At 57.4% G+C, this 18,122-nt stretch overlaps 2 protein-coding genes across 2 annotated transcripts; one reads left to right on the forward strand and one right to left on the reverse strand.

The window, feature by feature from the left end:
• Positions 1-483: 483 nt before the first annotated feature.
• BJ171DRAFT_435975 (triose-phosphate transporter family-domain-containing protein) lies at positions 484-1,949 on the forward strand (the record flags this gene model as incomplete). Its single annotated transcript, XM_053107951.1, has 2 exons — positions 484-750; positions 990-1,949. Coding segments are annotated over 2 exons (1,227 nt in total), but the record flags the coding sequence as incomplete, so codon positions are not given.
• A 570-nt stretch (positions 1,950-2,519) lies between these two features.
• BJ171DRAFT_469922 (ankyrin repeat-containing domain protein) lies at positions 2,520-3,979 on the reverse strand (the record flags this gene model as incomplete). The annotated part of the gene is made up of 3 exons (XM_053108571.1): positions 2,520-3,295; positions 3,444-3,589; positions 3,808-3,979. The coding sequence occupies 3 exons, from the start codon at positions 3,977-3,979 to the stop codon at positions 2,606-2,608; spliced, it is 1,008 nt and encodes a 335-aa protein (XP_052961442.1). The 3' UTR covers positions 2,520-2,605.
• Positions 3,980-18,122: the final 14,143 nt, after the last annotated feature.

The following is an 18,122-nucleotide window of genomic DNA, read 5'->3' on the forward strand; positions in this document are numbered from 1 at the left end:
CTTCATCTCATCATCGTCTTTGGGAATCCCGAGAAGAAATGGCCGGTGACCATGATCTGATGTCTCGCATCAACGATGCCTCGGTGCTGCATTCGCCCTCGGCCACTGATTCGTCTCGCCCATCGCCCCGAACCAAGCAACCCATGTCTCCCTATGAGTTCTACCGCTCGACTGCCATTGCTGCGATACTGTAAGGCGCTTTCTCTGGACCCGATGCCGTGGACTGCCGGGGGTTGCTCGGCTGCCAGGAAGCTGCCCTGTCGACCTCGATCGTCGCCTGGCGGCTATTGTGTCGTTCTGCTCTTGCTTTGCTCTGCTCGTGCTCTTGCTTTTGTCCCAGAGCGAGCCCTCTGGCTCCTCGATCCTCGTCTGTAGCCGCTATTGTGGCCGTCTCGTCACGCTATGAGACTGCACCGTCTCTGACGCTCGCCTCCGCTGCGAATCGGGTGCGTCCTGTTGTCTGCTCTCGCCACCCACCACAGGATCCTCGGCTGGTACATCACCTCGCTCTGTCTGGCGATATACAACAAGTTCCTGCTCTCCAAGGACCACTACGGCTTTCACTTTCCGCTCTTCACGACCATGATCCACATGATGATGCAGTCGGTGCTCTCGCTGCTGGTGGTGACATGCATCCTGCCGTCCATGAAGCCGACCCGGCTCCCATCTCTGCGGGACTACGTTTTGAGGGTGCTGCCCTGCAGCATGGCAACGGGCCTGGATATCGGGCTGTCGAATAGCAGTCTGCAGGTAAGCTGCTGGCCGCGCGGCGAAGGCAAGGTCTCGTCGTTGATATTCGCCTCGAGTGCCATTTGCATCTGCGTCCCCGAGCCGCCAGCTCGCTCGGCTATGGGACCTGCCGGCAGCATTCTCCAAGTCGTCCTCACCCACGCAGGGGATCTCGTCCTCATGCGACTTGGCTAATGGCTGTATCTGACTGTACCATGTCGATCCGCCGTCCTGACCTGCCTCCTCCCTCCCCTGTCCAGCACATCACCCTGACGTTCTACACCATGGTCAAGTCAGCCTCGCCCGTGTTTGTGCTGCTGTTCGCCTTTCTGTTCGGCCTCGAGAAGCCCACCTGGAAGCTGACGCTGATCATCCTGACCATCTTTGTTGGCATTCTCCTCACCGTCCTCCACGAGACCAAGTTCGACGCCCTCGGCTACTTTTTCGTCCAGCTGGCGACTGTTCTATCGGGCCTGCGCTGGGCCCTGACGCAGGTCCTACTGGAAAAGGAATCGATCGGCATGAGCAACCCGTTTGCGGCCTCGGTTGTGCTGGCGCCGCTCATGGCGATCTCGCTCATGGCAGCCTCCATGATCGTCGAGGGCTTCGGGGCGGTGTTTGCCTCGCCCTTCTATGCCCAGTTCGCGACGGCGCTGCAGACAAGCCTGATCCTGATCATGGGCGGCGTCCTTGCCTTTGTGATGGTCATGTTCGAGTTCTACCTCATCTCGCACACGTCCGTCGTGACCTTCTCGATTGCAGGGGTTTTCAAGGAAATCATCACAATCATTGCCGGCATGGTTGTCTTTCACGACCGGCTCAATGCCGTCAATGTCATCGGCCTGGTCATCAGTCTGCTTGGCATCGGAATGTACAACTACGTCAAGGTCATGGCGCTGCTGCGTCCATCCCAGGGGCACCGAGACCCCGATTCTCTCCAACTACCGCCGGCCCGCTCTGGCAGCTGGCGGCAGTTCACCCACCACCTGACCAACCTGGCCTTTGGCAGCCGCAACTACAGCCGTCTGCAGGACGACGATGACGACGAGCAAAGCTATAGAATGGCGCTACTCAGTCTCGAGCATGAACTAGGCCCACACGACCGCGATGACGACAATGACGGTGGCGACGATCGCCTTGACCTGGATACGGAAGACTTTGACATGGGACAAGTGGATGAGCTACTCGACGACCGAGGCGGGAACCACAGCAGGACATAGTGGTGCTGATGAGCGTGCCCCTCCTCTGGCACACTTTCTCAACCCATAGCACCCTTGTGTAGAACATGTGGATGCCTCCCGTCCTCCCCGAATACGCTGTAATTAATACTATCATATTAATACCACCACCATCATCATCACCATCATCATCATCATCATCATCATCATCATCATCATCATCATCATCATCATCATCATCATCATCATCATCATCATCATCATCATCATCATCATCATCATCATCATCATCATCATCATCATCATCATCATCATCATCATCATCATCATCATCATCATCATCATCATCATCATCATCATCATCATCATCATCATCATCATCATCATCATCATCATCATCATCATCATCATCATCATCATCATCATCATCATCATCATCATCATCATCATCATCATCATCATCATCATCATCACCAGCATTCAATGCCGGCCTGAGGAAGCAGTGGTGGCGAGCAAACGGGCCAGTTGGTGGTGGGCTCTGCACCACAATCAACAAATCAATCTGGATGGCCGTATCCTCTGTTTCCTTTGGATGAGATATATTGCCTTTGTTCCGATCGCTGAGCTCATGCCATCTCACGCAGAGCACTCGAAAGCTCCCCGACCTCGCTTGGAGTCGTCGTGCAGCGGCGGAACCCTCAGCCGCCCATCCCAGCCGACGTCCCCGACTTGGCATTTGTACTGGCTCGTGGCGCCATGAAGGACAGATCCGACTCGCGCTTCTCCTTGGCCATATCTGCTTCCAGCTGCCTCATGCGCTGGAACAGCAGCTCCACCACCACTGTGTTTTCCTTGCTTTCGGCAAAGCTCTTGGCAGTGTATCCATGCTCGGTCGTGGCAAAGGGATCCGCGTTCCACTGATACATGAGCTCCCGGCAGAGTTCGCGGTGGTTGTTGAGGGCGGCACTCATCAGCGAAGTCATACTGTGCTTGCGATCAGGGTACTGGATCAGCTTGGCGCCGCTCTGCAGAAGCAAACGGGCGGCCATGACGTTGCCGGAGGAAAAGCACAAGCGATCGAACGCCGTCTGGCCCGTGCCGTCCTCGGCATCGATCCGCGCCCCGGCCTTGACGAGGGCATCGATGATCTGGAAGCCGTGCTTGTTGGAATTGGCGTTGTCGCAGGCCCACATGAGCGGTGTCGAGCCGCCCTGGTCCACCGAGTTGACGTCGACGCCATAGTCAATCAGCATCTGGACGGCCTTGAGGTTGTCGTAGGTGACTGCCAGCGAGAGCGCGGTTTTGCCGCTCTGCGTTGTCGAGATCGTGCTGGCGCCGTATCGGAGCAGGGTGGTCACCACTGCGGTGTTGGGGTTCTGGCAGGCAACCTGAGTGCACGCAAGTGAATCTGCATGATTAGCCAACCGCCGCTTTCCTCCCGCATCCGGGCCCATCGGGCTGGGACATCCAGCACCATCTCGGCCTGGTCTGCATCGCTTCCCACGCGCCGGCTTACGCTCTGGTGGGAACGCTCACCATCAGCAGCGTCTTGCCGTACTTGTCCCGCGAATCGAGATTGATGATTTTGGAATGCTGGAAGAGGATCTGGCTCACAGCAGAGTCGTTGTTGTCTTGAATCGCCCGCAGAAGCTGTGTCGTAACCTTGGTGACCAGATTCTCGTCTGCCCGAGCGAGAGGCGGTCGATCGCAGCCAGCAGCACACGAATACGCCGGAAGGCGCCAGCGGTATAGGTGGACGGTGTTAATCGAGAGCATCATCGATCCACTTCTCCCCGACATCGTCTCGACCACGAATAGATCGGAAGGGCAGCGCCCTCTGGCCTTTGCTCGCTCTGGAAACCACTCATCAGCACACGCGAGAACGAAGGCCACGACGCACCTGTCGTCGATGCCGAGCCTTCGACCGACGTTTTGTGCCACTCTTCTGCCTCGGAAAACCGGAATTTGAGCTTGAACGTGTAGGTCGTCAGTGGATTGAGTCCCGCCACGGTCACCTTCTGATCAGCTCCCTCGTACGCGAGCGAATACTCGTAGCTTGTGATGACCAGCATCACAACGGACCAATGAGATTGTCCCGCATGCTCTCGCCCTCCGCACCAATCATGAGTCCCCACGTGTTTGTTTGCCCCCATGCATGAGCACGCGCCGTTGCCACCCGCGTCTACTGGTTTCCTGCCTCCCCCACCGCTCGGCACATGTCCCCGGGCTGTGCCAAGCCTCTCTCGCTTGCACACCAGCCACTCTCGCACCCCCTTCTCGCTTCTCTGTGATGCTCCACCCTTCTCGCCCACTTTTGCCCCTCGACCTTCTCCCGGTCTATAAATAGCCCTGCATGTCTGAGCCTATGTTGAACACCAGTTCGAACAAAACTTGTTCTTTGGTGTTCGGGGCTAAAAGCTAATAAAGCTCATACCAAGCACTTGGTCTTCGTCCTTGCGCTTGTTCACTCCTCACACTTTGTTCGAACTCTCTTCTACTGATACCACCTGCTTGGTATCTTCCGCTCCTAGCCCCGCCCCTTTCCTAGTCCTGTCCGAACCTCAAGCACACTTGTGTCTGAGCCCTCTTCGCTCTCCTGTTCTTGAACCTCCTCGCTTTTTTTTTTTCCCAGTCCCAGTCCCAGTCCCGCCATGGATCCTGCCCTCGTGGACCGCCTCCGTGCCTTGGAGGCCGAGCTCGCCGAGCTCCGGACAGCTCGCGATGCTCCTGCCGCTGGGTACAGCGTGCAGATGCCGGACCGTTACGACGGTAACCGGCAAGGGTTCCGGGCATTCGTAAATCAGTGCAAACTGTATATACGAATGCAGCCCCACCGGTTCCCTGCTGACCCGATTAAGGTCGGATTCGTCATTAGTCTGCTCACTGGACCGGCTCTCCAGTGGGCGACTCCGATGCTTGAGATGGGTGATCCCCGACTCAACTCTTTTGGCGATTTCCTAGAACGCTTTTCCAAAGTGTTTGACGACCCTGATCGGGCCAGGACTGCCGAGTCAGTGATCACCACACTGTCTCAGGGCAACCGCCCGTGCGCAGTCTATGCATCCGAGTTCCTTCGTATTGCCGCCGATACGACTTGGAACGACGGTGCAAAGATCTCGTTCTTCCGACTTGGCTTGTCGGATGATGTCAGAGACGAACTTTCGCGAGTTCGCCCTCTGCCACGAGATCTGGAGGAGTACATCGAGCTTTGTAACGAGCTCGATGCACGAATCCGCGAGCGCCGTCAAGAGCGCCGAAGCACGCCTGCCCGCTACCGGTCTTCCCAGTTCGCCTTTGGTTCCGCCTCCGCTGCCGTTCCCGCCATCGCTCCCGCGCCCGTCCTCGCTCCGCCGCACCCCTCCTACATTGTTTCCGAGCCCATGCAAGTGGACTCTGCCGTCTCTGGACCCCTGACCGCCGAGGAGAAACAACGCCGCCGCCGCTTTGGACTCTGCCTGTACTGTGGCAAGAAGGGCCACTTGGTACGAAACTGCCCCGTCAAGTTTGGATCTACCAGAGCTACCGGACCGCCCCCTGGACCTCCCGGCCCGAGGATCATCCGCACCATCGTTTACGAGGATGGAGAAGTGCAAGACTTCAGTTCGGGAAACGACCAGGCCCGGTTCTAAGTGAAGGCCTTGAACCGGAGCCGTGCCCACCGCCTTCCGAAAGTGAAGACATTGGTAAGGTGCCTTTGGTAAGTACTGGGGAAGCAGTGATGTGCGGACAGCTTCGCCTTGCCTCTGGACCGGCGGACACTCTCAGCTCTGGCATAGTACCCGTGGCACCTCTGGTGTCACTGGGAACTGCACCTCATCCACAGGTGCAAATACCTGAGCTGTCCTGCCAACCCTCGGCAAAGTTAACTGTCTGTGCTAGCCGCAACCCTGGTGCCGAAGCTGGTACCGAACCAAAGTCTTGTGTTTCGTCTGTTCGTCGTTGCTCGTTGGTTGTTCCCGTCGCTGTTCGTCTTCCTTCTGGTGATTCTCTGTCGTGCGAAGGACTTGTCGATTCTGGTGCCTCTGGCAACTTTATCGACGAGGACTTTGTTGCTCGACACTCTGTCCCCACCTGCTCCAAGGCTTCGCCCTTGGCAGTGGAAGGCGTGGATGGTAAGCCGCTGTCGTCTGGCCCCATCCTCCGCGAGACTGCTCCACTCGAGGTGATTCTCGGGGACGTCTCGCAACGCCTTCGGTTCGATGTGATCAGGTCTCCACATCAACCACTTATCCTTGGCTTTCCTTGGTTGCGCACCGCCGAGCCCAAGATTGTCTGGTCTCGCGGTCTTCTTTGTCTCCCTCCTTCTGTTGATTCCGACCCCTCTCCATGCACCTCTTCCCTTTCGTCTTGTAAAATTCCTTCCAATGTCACTCCCCTTCTTGATGATTCCACTCCTTTGATTGATCTAAGCTCCTCTCCTACGCTCCCACCTTCGTCTTCCCCTTCTTGTCTTGTTCCTCCCGAACCCCTTCGCTCTTCCCAAACCCCTTCTCCTGCTGTCAGTTCTCTTTCCCTCCTTGATGTACCTCCTCCTGTTGTTTGTTCTTCGGACATTGTTCAGAATAAAGTAACCGTCGAACATTATTCTGACCTTGTCCACGCCCCTCCTCTCAGCTCGGACGCTCCTCTCCGCGTCTGCAGCATTGATTACCGCTCGATGCGCGAGTCTCTGGATGCATGCAGGCATGGAACGCAACCCCTGACCATCTTTCAGGTCCATGTCCTGCCCACTGACGAGCCGAGCACTGCGACTGTCGAAGTGCCTGCGGAGTACAAGGACTTCCTGTCTGTTTTCTCTAAACAGGAAGCTGACTCCTTGCCTCCGCATCGCCCTTACGACTGCCCCATTGACTTGGAGCCGGGCAAGTCGCCAAAGTTCGGGCCTCTGTACTCACTGTCCGAGCCCGAACTTCACGCTCTGCGTGACTATCTCGACGAGAATCTTGCCAAGGGATTCGTTCGTCCTTCGTCGTCCCCAGCAGGCTCGCCAATCCTCTTCGTCAAGAAGAAGGACGGCTCACTTCGTCTTTGCGTTGACTACCGCGCACTGAACGGTATCACGGTAAAGAACCGTTACCCTTTACCGCTGATCGGCGAGCTGCTGGACCGACTTCGAGGCGCGAAGGTGTTCACTAAGCTGGACCTTCGTGGAGCCTACAATCTGCTGCGCATCCGCTCCGGGGACGAGTGGAAGACAGCTTTCCGTACTCGATATGGGCACTTCGAGTACTTGGTGATGCCCTTTGGGCTCACCAACGCGCCAGCGACGTTCCAGCACTTCATCAACGACGTCCTGCGCACCGAGTTGGACCAGTTCGCAATTGCGTATCTTGACGATATCTTGATCTACAGTGCTGACCCGTCGCAGCATGTAGAGCACGTCAAGCAGGTCCTCTCGAAGCTCCGAGCTGCAAAGCTGTATTGCAAGCTGGAGAAGTGCGAGTTCTCCAAAACCTCGGTCTCGTTCCTTGGTTTCATGGTCTCGCCCGAGGGCATCGGTATGGAGCGATCCAAGCTCTCTGCGATCTTGGATTGGCCCATACCGCGCAACATCTCGGATCTTCGATCCTTTGTCGGGTTTGCGAACTTCTATCGACGCTTCATCGATGGATACGCAAAGATCGCGGGGCCCATGACTCGGCTCTTCCGGAAGACGCATGGCTTCCAGTGGTCCCGCGAAGCCGATAAAGCATTCAGATCCTTGAAGGATGCCTTCGTTTCGGAGCCCGTTCTGGTGCATCCGGACCCATCCAAGCCGTTCGTCGTAGAGTCAGATGCGTCGGACTTTGCGCTTGGATGCGTGCTCTCCCAGCGGGGTGCTGATGATCGCCTTCATCCTTGCTCGTTCCATTCGCGGACACTCTCGAATGCTGAACGTAACTACAGCATATACGAGAAAGAGCTGTTGGCGATCAAGGAGGCTTTCGAGGCGTGGCGACACTACCTCGAAGGCGCCCAGCATCCCGTTGCCGTTCTGACCGACCACAAGAACTTGGAGTACCTGGCGACGGCTCGCATCCTAAACCAGCGCCATGCACGGTGGTCCCAGTTCTTGTCTCGGTTCGACATCCGCATCCAGTACCGTCCTGGTGCGAGGAACGGCAAGGCCGATGCCCTGTCTCGTCGCTCGGACTACATCCCTTCGTCGGCCTCCGTGTCGAGGGATCCGCCTCTGCTTCTCGATCCTGCCGCGGTGATACGCGTGCTCCGAAGCAGAGACGCCCGCTCTTCGGTTGCAAGTCGCAGTGACCCTGTGGACTTGCTGCAGCTCATAGCCGAAGAGCAGGCTCGGGATCCCGGTCTAGACAAATACCGTCGTGACCCGAAGTTCGTCTGGAATGGCCAGTACCTCACCTTCCAGAACAGGATTGTGGTCCCAGAGTCGTGCCGAGTTCCGGCGCTCAAGTCGTGCCATGACCCAGTCGCTGTGGGTCATCCAGGCATCCGACGGACTCTGGCTCTGGTATCGCGACAGTTTTGGTGGCAAACCTATCGGAAAGATGTCAAAGAGTACGTCTCGACGTGCGACACCTGTGCACGCTCGAAAGCTCCGCGACACAAGCCGTTTGGGTTCCTGTTGCCACTCCAGACAGCCGATCGACCCTGGGGGACACTGACCATGGACTTTATCACTGATCTGCCAAAGTCCAAGGGTCACACCTGCATCTTTGTGGTGGTATGCAGCCTCACAAAGATGGCACACTTTATGTCCTGGCGTTCACTGCCGTCGGCGGAGGAGACTGCGTCACTGTTCCTCGACAATGTCTTTCGTCTCCATGGCCTCCCCGACACAGTGGTTTCAGACCGAGGAAGTCAGTTCACCTCTCGGTTCTGGAAGGCACTCTGCACGCAGCTCGGGATCCAAACCAGTCTGTCCACGGCCTTCCATCCCCAGACCGATGGACAGACTGAGAGGGTCAACCAGGTCATCAACCAATACCTGCGCTGTTACACGTCGTATCAGCAAGATGACTGGGCCGAGCTGCTGCCGTTGGCCGAGTTCTCTTACAATAACCTCGAGAACTCGTCAACACATGCCTCGCCATTCTTGGCAACCTATGGGTTCCACCCAAGGTTCGAAGTCCCCGTTAGTCGCTGGCGGCCCTGATGTTCCCTCTGCCACGGAGAGGGTTGAACATCTCCAGCGGAACCTGGCACTGTTGAAGGAGAATCTTGAGAAGGCAAAGTCTGACTACAAGCACTTCTCAGATCTCCGGAGGTCCCAGGCTCCCGACTTGCGTCCGGGCGATCAAGTCTGGGTGCTGACTCGTAACATCAGCACCACTCGCCCAAGCAAGAAGCTGGATTACCAGAGGATTGGACCATTCACCATCCTCGAGGCCGTCGGGACATTGGCTTTCCGCCTGGACTTGCCAAAGGACATAAAGGTGCACCCGGTGTTCCATGTGTCTCTTCTTGAGCCCTACAAGAAGAACTCGCTTCCGGGTCGGGTGCAAGCGCCGCCCCCTGCGGTGGTCATCGATGGGAACTTGGAGTGGGAGGTCGAAGAGATCTTAGACTCCAAGTTCGTGCGCGGAAAGCTGCACTATCTCATCGATTGGAAAGGCTACCCGGTCACCGATCGAAGTTGGGAGCCCGCCGACATTGTCTTTGCCCCAACGGTGGCCGCGGAGTACCACCGACGCTACCCAGACAAGCCTGGCCCCAGGAGAACTCAAGATGGAACACGCCGTAGTTTGAGGAGGAGATAGTGTGATGACCAGCATCACAACGGACCAATGAGATTGTCCCGCATGCTCTCGCCCTCCGCACCAATCATGAGTCCCCACGTGTTTGTTTGCCCCCATGCATGAGCACGCGCCGTTGCCACCCGCGTCTACTGGTTTCCTGCCTCCCCCACCGCTCGGCACATGTCCCCGGGCTGTGCCAAGCCTCTCTCGCTTGCACACCAGCCACTCTCGCACCCCCTTCTCGCTTCTCTGTGATGCTCCACCCTTCTCGCCCACTTTTGCCCCTCGACCTTCTCCCGGTCTATAAATAGCCCTGCATGTCTGTGATGATCATGCACGTTGGGAACACGTGTGGACTGCTGCGCGTGATGCACCGTGAGTCATGTTTGTTTGTCTTGGCGTGTATTCCCTGATTGGCTGGCGCCGATGACTCTTACTTCGCCTCCGACTGCGCTGTGCTTCGCCCCTCTCTCTAGCAGCTCCGCCTCCCTCGCACCCCCATCTCGTCCCTCGTTTGTCGCTCCACCCCTCTCGCCCACTTTCGCCCTTCGGTTTCCCTCTTGGCTATAAAGCCCCTCCTTTCTTGCACCCATTTTGTATCTGCAGTTCGAACAACACTTGTTGTTATCTGATAAGTCGTAATATAGCTTATCGTTGTTCGCCAAGCACCTGGTCGTCCAGTGTCGTTGCTTGTCGTGGTCCTCACATATTGTTCGAACTCCCTCTCTCTGTCTGACCACCTGCTTGGCTGAGGCTTCGTTGCTGCCCTCATCCTTCTATTCTCTGTTGTCTTCCCTGCATCCTCGCTCCCCACTTTCAAAGCCCACATGGACCAACTCCAGGCCCAAATCGTTGCCCTCCAGGAGGAACTGGTTCTCCTCCGGACCACACATTCTTCCGCCGCCCCACAGCTCCCGCACATGCCGACCCCGGACAAGTTCGACGGCACCAGGTCAAAGTTCCGCCCCTTCGTCAACCAGTGCCGCCTGCTCATGATGCTCCAGGCATCCAGGTTCCCGTCCGAGCAAGTCAAGGTGGGTTACGTCTTGAGTTTGCTCACTGGTCCGGCCCTCCAGTGGGCGACTCCCTTGATCGAGTCGAACGATCAAATCCTGCACTCGTTCGACTCGTTCATGGAACGCTTTCGCCAAGCGTTTGACGATCCCGACCGCACCCACACTGCCGAGCTGCTCCTTTCCTCCATGGCACAGGGCAACCGCTCGTGCATGGATTATGCCTCAGAGTTCCTCCGCGTTGCCGCCGACCTTCCCTGGAACGACGAAGCCAAGATCTCCGCCTTCCGCCGTGGCCTGTCGAGGGAGATCAAGCAGCGCCTCTCCTTCATCGACCCTCTCCCTCTCCGCTTGGTCCCGTTCGTCGAGCGTTGCCTCAAGATCGATGCACGCATCATCGAGCTCAACAACGAGCTCCGAAACACTGGCCCTGTTTCCTTCGGCACCCAGGCCTTCAACTCCCGCACCCCGTCCTTCCAGCCGCCCGCCCAGGAGCCTCCGGTTCTCTACTCCGAGCCGATGCAGATCGACGCCGCCGTCGTCAGCCGCCTGACCCCCGAGGAGAAGAACCGCCGCTTCCAGGAGCGCCTCTGCTTCCGCTGTGGCAAGCCCGGCCACGTCGCCAAGTCCTGCCCCCTCAAGTCCGGCTCCCGTGCTCCCGCCTCTGGTTCCCGCTTCCCCGGCTCCCGTCCTCAGGCTCCCGGCTCCCGTCCCCGTTCGAAGGTTGTCCGAACCATCGTCTACGATGATGGTGAGGAGGAACACTTCGAGTCGGGAAACGACCAGGCCCAGATCTAAGTGGAGGCTTAGATCTGGAGCCGTCTCCCCTTCCTCCAGAAGCAAGCGTCGATGGTAAGGAGCATGAGGTAAGTGTCGAACGCATGGCTATGTGTGGAATGATCAATGTAGTCGGTGGTGGATCGCACTCTGTCAAACCCGCCTCTTCTAAGGGCACATCTGGCTCCCAGATGTCTTTGACAGAGCTCCCGATCTCCACACCACCTGCGAACTTGGTCATCTGCTCGAACCATGCTGCCGACACTGATCTCTGCTCCGAGCCTTCTTCGTGCGTCTCGTCGATTTCTTCGTCTTCTCCCGTTTTCTCCGCTTCTCTTGTTCTCCCTTCTGGTCGCTCCCTCTCTTGCCAACTTCTCGTCGATTCTGGTGCCTCCGGCAACTTCATCGACGAGAGCTTTGTTGACCGCTTCTCGGTCCCCCTCGTTTCCAAATCCACTCCCCTCCCTGTCCAAGGTGTCGATGGCCAGCCACTTTCTTCCGGCCCCATCACTTTTGAGACGGAACCCCTCAAGATTGTTCTTGGGGACTACACTCAACACCTTTCCTTTGATGTCATTAAGTCTCCCCACCAACCTGTTATCCTTGGCTATCCCTGGCTGCAGTCCATCGAACCCAGGTTCCACTGGGCTCGTGGACTCCTTTGCCTTCCCCGTCCTGCAAACCACATCCTCAAGGTTGTGGATGCCTCTTCCCTCCCTTCCGTTTCTTCCGTTTCTCCTTCTCCCCTTCCTCTTGTTGGCGACACACCCAATGTTTTCCCTCGTGCCTCTACCGACACCACTGTGGTGCTCGCTTCTTCGCCTCGCACCGTTTGTACTCGCGAAGATGATCAGAATAAAGTGATCGCTCAACGTTATTCTGATTGTGTTCCGAGTGAGGTGCCCTGTTCCTGTGCTGCTCGTCCTGGTCCCTCCGGTCTCGTCTCCGTCCGTCCTGGTCTCCCCGGTCCCGTTGCTCCCAGCCCCGCTCCTGTCCGTGTCCAAGCGATCAGGTACAAGTCGTTGGAGCAGTCCGTCCTCGACACACAGTCTAGCCCCGACCCCCTGACTGTGTTCCAAGTCCTCGTCCTTCCTGCCACCGATCCGGATCCGACGCCCCTCTCGACGTCGATCCCCGAGGAGTACAAGTCGTTTGGCTCAGTCTTCTCGAAGCAGGAAGCCGATTCGTTGCCCCCGCACCGGACGTACGACTGCCCGATCGACCTGGAGCCCGGCAAGACCCCCAAGTTCGGACCGCTCTACTCCCTGTCAGAGCCCGAACTCAAGGCCCTTCGTGAATACCTCGACGACAACCTCGTCAAAGGGTTCATCCGTCCTTCGTCCTCTCCCGCCGGTTCTCCGATCCTTTTCGTCAAGAAGAAGGACGGCTCTCTGCGTCTCTGCGTGGACTATCGCGCATTGAACACGATCACGGTCAAGAATCGTTACCCCTTACCGTTGATCAATGAGATGCTGGACCGAGTCCGGGACGCGAAGGTGTTCACGAAGCTGGACCTCCGCGGGGCCTACAACCTGCTGCGTATCCGCGCAGGCGACGAGTGGAAGACGGCCTTTCGCACTCGTTACGGCCAGTTCGAGTACTTGGTGATGCCCTTTGGACTCACCAATGCTCCGGCCACCTTCCAGCACTTCATCAACGATGTCCTTCGTGATGAACTGGACAACTTTGCGATTGCCTACCTTGACGACATTTTGATTTACAGCGCTGACCCCACTCAGCATGCAAATCACGTCAAGCAGGTCCTGGCCAAGCTCCAGGCTGCAAAGTTGTACTGCAAGCTGGAGAAGTGCGAGTTCTCCAAGGACAAGGTCTCATTCCTCGGCTACGTCATCTCGCCCAAGGGTATCGAGATGGAACGAGCAAAGCTCTCCGCCATTGTCGACTGGCCCGTCCCCCGCAATGTCTCCGACCTTCGCTCCTTCATTGGGTTCTCGAACTTTTACCGTCGCTTCATTGACGGATATGCCAAGATCGCCGGTCCGCTCACGCTCCTGTTCAAGAAGTCCCAGGTCTTCCGCTGGTCCCCCGACGCCCACAAGGCTTTCCAGTCCCTCAAGGAAGCCTTCGTCTCCGAGCCCGTCCTTGCGCACCCCGACCCATCCAAGCCCTTTGTCGTGGAGTCTGATGCCTCAGACTTTGCGATCGGATGCGTCCTGTCCCAGCGCGGCTCCGATGGCCACCTGCACCCGTGCTCCTTCCACTCCCGCACGCTCATGGATGCTGAACGCAACTACAGCATCTATGAGAAGGAGCTCTTGGCCATCAAGGAGGCTTTCGAGGTCTGGCGACACTACCTCGAAGGTGCCCAACACCCAGTCCAAGTCCTTACCGACCACAAGAACTTGGAATACCTGGCGTCGGCCCGCATCCTCAACCAGCGACACGCCCGGTGGTCGCAGTTCCTGTCTCGGTTCGACCTCCGGATCCAGTACCTCCCCGGTCCAAAGAACGGCAAGGCCGACGCTCTCTCCCGCCGCCCGGACTACGTCCCTCCGTCCGCACCTGTGTCCAAGGAGCCTCCCCCGTTGCTGCCACCTTCGTCGTTCGCCTGTGCCGTCCGTCGCTCCTCGGATGCAAGTTCCACTCGCCCTGTGGACTTGCTCAAGCTCATTGCCGAGGAGCAACCCAAGGACCCGTCCCTGGACCAGCTCCGCAACGATCCCAAGTATGTCCTGAAGGATGGTCTCCTCACCTTCATGGACAAGATCGTTGTGCCCGAGTCGTGTCGAGTCCCCGTCCTCAAGTCATGCCACGATCCTGTCGCTGTTGGACATCCTGGCATTCGGCGGACTCGGGCACTGATCTCGAGGCAGTTCTGGTGGCCCTCAATCCGCAAGGATGTCCAGGCTTATGTCTCGACGTGCGACACTTGTGCACGCTCGAAAGTCCCTCGACATAAGCCGTTTGGATACTTGCAGCCCCTCCCGACGGCATCGCGACCCTGGTCTCTGGTGACGATGGACTTTATCACCGACCTCCCCGAGTCCAACGGCAAGACTTGCATCTTTGTCGTCGTCGATAGCCTGACCAAGATGGCCCACTTCCTTCCCTGTCGGTCCCTCCCAAGTGCCGAGGAAACAGCGTCGCTGTTCCTCGACAACATCTTCCGTCTCCACGGTCTCCCGGACAACATCGTCTCGGACCGAGGAAGCCAGTTCACCTCGCGGTTCTGGCAGGCCCTGTGCTCAGAACTCGGCATCAAGACCAGTCTGTCCACGGCGTTCCACCCCCAAACCGATGGACAGACTGAGCGGGTCAACCAAGTCATCAACCAGCATCTCCGCTGCTACACCTCGTACCAGCAGGATGACTGGGCGATGCTGCTCCCGCTCGCCGAGTTCTCATACAACAACCTCGAGCACACCTCGACCAAGGCCTCCCCGTTCCTGGCGACTTACGGCTTCAACCCTCGATTCGAGTCTCCGGTCCTTCCTTCCAGCCTCGATGTCCCCTCCGCGACCGACCGAGTCGAACACCTTCAGCACAACTTGGCGTTGCTGAAGGAGAACCTCGAGAAGGCCAAGGCGGACTACAAGCGCTTTGCGGATGCCCACAAGTCCGACGCTCCCAAGTTCGCTCCTGGCGATCAAGTCTGGGTCCTAACACGCAACATCAAGACCACCCGTCCAAGCAAGAAGTTGGACTACCAGCGCATCGGACCCTACAAGATCGTCGAAGCCATCGGTTCCCTCGCCTTCCGCCTCGACCTTCCCAAGGATCTCAAGATCCATCCGGTGTTCCATGTCTCCCTCCTTGAGCCCCACAAGTCGAACACCCTCCCCGGCCGCATCCAAGACCCTCCTCCGCCAGTCCGCGTCGACGACCACTTGGAGTATGAAGTCCAGGAGATCCTCGACTCCAAGCTGGTCCGCGGTAAGTTGAGCTATTTCGTTGATTGGAAGGGCTACTCGACTGATCATCGCAGCTGGGAGCCCGCCAACTACGTTAACGCTCCCGACAAGATAGCCGACTTCCACCGCCGGTACCCCGACAAGCCTGGACTTATTGTTCGCAGGAGTGGCCGTAGTTTGGGGAGGGGATGATGTGATGATCATGCACGTTGGGAACACGTGTGGACTGCTGCGCGTGATGCACCGTGAGTCATGTTTGTTTGTCTTGGCGTGTATTCCCTGATTGGCTGGCGCCGATGACTCTTACTTCGCCTCCGACTGCGCTGTGCTTCGCCCCTCTCTCTAGCAGCTCCGCCTCCCTCGCACCCCCATCTCGTCCCTCGTTTGTCGCTCCACCCCTCTCGCCCACTTTCGCCCTTCGGTTTCCCTCTTGGCTATAAAGCCCCTCCTTTCTTGCACCCATTTTGTATCTGCAGTTCGAACAACACTTGTTGTTATCTGATAAGTCGTAATATAGCTTATCGTTGTTCGCCAAGCACCTGGTCGTCCAGTGTCGTTGCTTGTCGTGGTCCTCACAATGTCTGAGCCTATGTTGAACACCAGTTCGAACAAAACTTGTTCTTTGGTGTTCGGGGCTAAAAGCTAATAAAGCTCATACCAAGCACTTGGTCTTCGTCCTTGCGCTTGTTCACTCCTCACATAGCTTGACCCCTCCGACCTTGACAGCTGGTAGAAAACGGTATCGACCTTCCCAGTGGGGGATTTCGGCGAGCCGACCGACATGCTTGGCGCTGTCCACGATGTGTCGATGCTTCTGGCCGTTGCATTTTCAAAGGAGAGGGCGGGGTACCGCAGTTCCTGAGGACTGGCTGCTTCCGCAGCCTTCGTGGGCGTGTCCGACATTCCTGGCGAAATGTGCAATCCGGAGGGAAATGGGACATGCAGAGGAGATGAGGGCAAGGCGGGACGCCTGGCTTCTTTCGGATCAACGGAGCCCAGGGATGCCGGCGAATCCGTTGGCCCAGATTGTCCCTGGGAGCGTAGCCATTGATTGGAGCCACATTGGTCGGCCACGATCTTGACACTCAGTAGTGCGTGATGGCCTGCGCCCAAGAGGCAATCGTCCATCAATGGATCATCTCGACAGCCTTCACTTTGGCAGCCCTCACTTGGCAGCATCCGGTGAAACTACTGGACCTCCACAGTCGCCCCGCGCACGATTGAGTATGTTGCGTGCCACCTCTACATCGCAATTCCCTATTGCACGGCAATTGCAATTGTACAGAGCTATCCAGAGGATCGAATGCATAGTATATATCAAGGCTGCTCTGCAAAGCGGCAGTCGGGACAGGGAACAATCACACGGCCGACCCACTGCAGCCTGCAGATCACTGCGCTGAAAACCATGGTTGATGTGAAGAGCACACATCGGCGGGCCTGTTCGGCGTGAGCCTGCTGCACTCCAGCATCACACCCTGTCTTCGATGGTCTTGGCACGAGACAAACGAATCGAGCGAATCGTGTTGCCGATCTTCCTCTTCTTCTCTGGAGGTATCTTTGAGAATATCTTGACGGGCACCAGCAGGACACAGGGTATGATCGTTGCGATTGTCTCTTCGACCAGCGAGTCAGTCGATTCGATTCCATACTGATCCAGGAGGTACTTTTGACGAAGCTCGAGAGAAAACACGACTATCAAAGCCATGTATCCGACGATTCTGACGGCGTTGTCAGCCGCCAGCTTGTATGGCATCACAAACGTACTGTGGTCGGGCATAATGTCAGCGGCAGACGACCTGCCAATGGTCGGCGAGCCCCACCACATCACCAACATGTCGTCTCGCCAATGCCTGTTGGTGTCAGCGACGGTTCCCAGCCACGTCCGCATACTGCATACTGCATACCGCACAAGCAAAAACATCCACAGAATGAGAAGTGTTGCGTATCTGGGCGTGTAGGCTGAGATGGTGGGAATACGGCGTCACTACCATGGCCGGTCTTGGATGATCTTCGAGGACCATGTGACATCCCGCCGAGCCATGTACAAGCGTCATTGTGGCCGATACCCACCTCCTGTCGAACGAAGCAGCAGCGGCAGTCCGACGATCATGGAGCGCTCTATCAGGTCCACCGACATCCACCAACGATACCGTCGAACGTAGCAGCTGTACAGATCATAGAATGGATCCGTTACTTCCGATTCGACTGAGGGCACATTCGATTCGCTGTGTTTGCGACGGACAATGAGCGTCGATGCCTTGTTTGCAGTCCTTTCTTTGTTTCGCTGATAAAATCCCCGACGGAAGATTGCAGCAGGGATCACAATCACTTGGGCGACCAGGATGATGCCGGACAACACCGCCACGGTTGTGTGGGAATCGGTCCAACACTGGCATCCGATCCGCCGATGGTGACAGTGGTGGCGGTGAGAGTGGTGGTGGTGGGAGTGGTGTTGGCATGGTGGGTCGAGTCGAATCGATCCCAGATCAGTCCGACTCCAGAGTGACCCGATTCAAACGCACTGCCTCCACTCCAGCAGCAAGCAACGGCAAGCAACGGCAAGCAACGGCAAGCAACGGCAAGCAACGGCAAGCAACGGCAAGCAGCGGCAACGCACCTGGACCGACGGATAGTCCCAGACGACCGATGGAAACCCCTCGATGGCCCGACAGGACAGGATCGTCACGGCTGGAGAGCACTGGTCAGTTCATCGCCTCATGCAAGCACCGACACATTCAAAGTGCTGACCCATTCAAGGCGCTGACCCATTCGATTCACCCGTCGAAGCCATTCCCTCGTCGACATTGCTCACTCGACCACGCTCCCCCGGTGACCGTGCTGGCATCTCACCTGTGCTGTACA

This window comes from Polychytrium aggregatum (assembly GCF_025602895.1).
Source record: "Polychytrium aggregatum strain JEL109 chromosome Unknown BJ171scaffold_260, whole genome shotgun sequence".
Lineage (NCBI taxonomy): Eukaryota > Fungi > Chytridiomycota > Chytridiomycetes > Polychytriales > Polychytrium > Polychytrium aggregatum.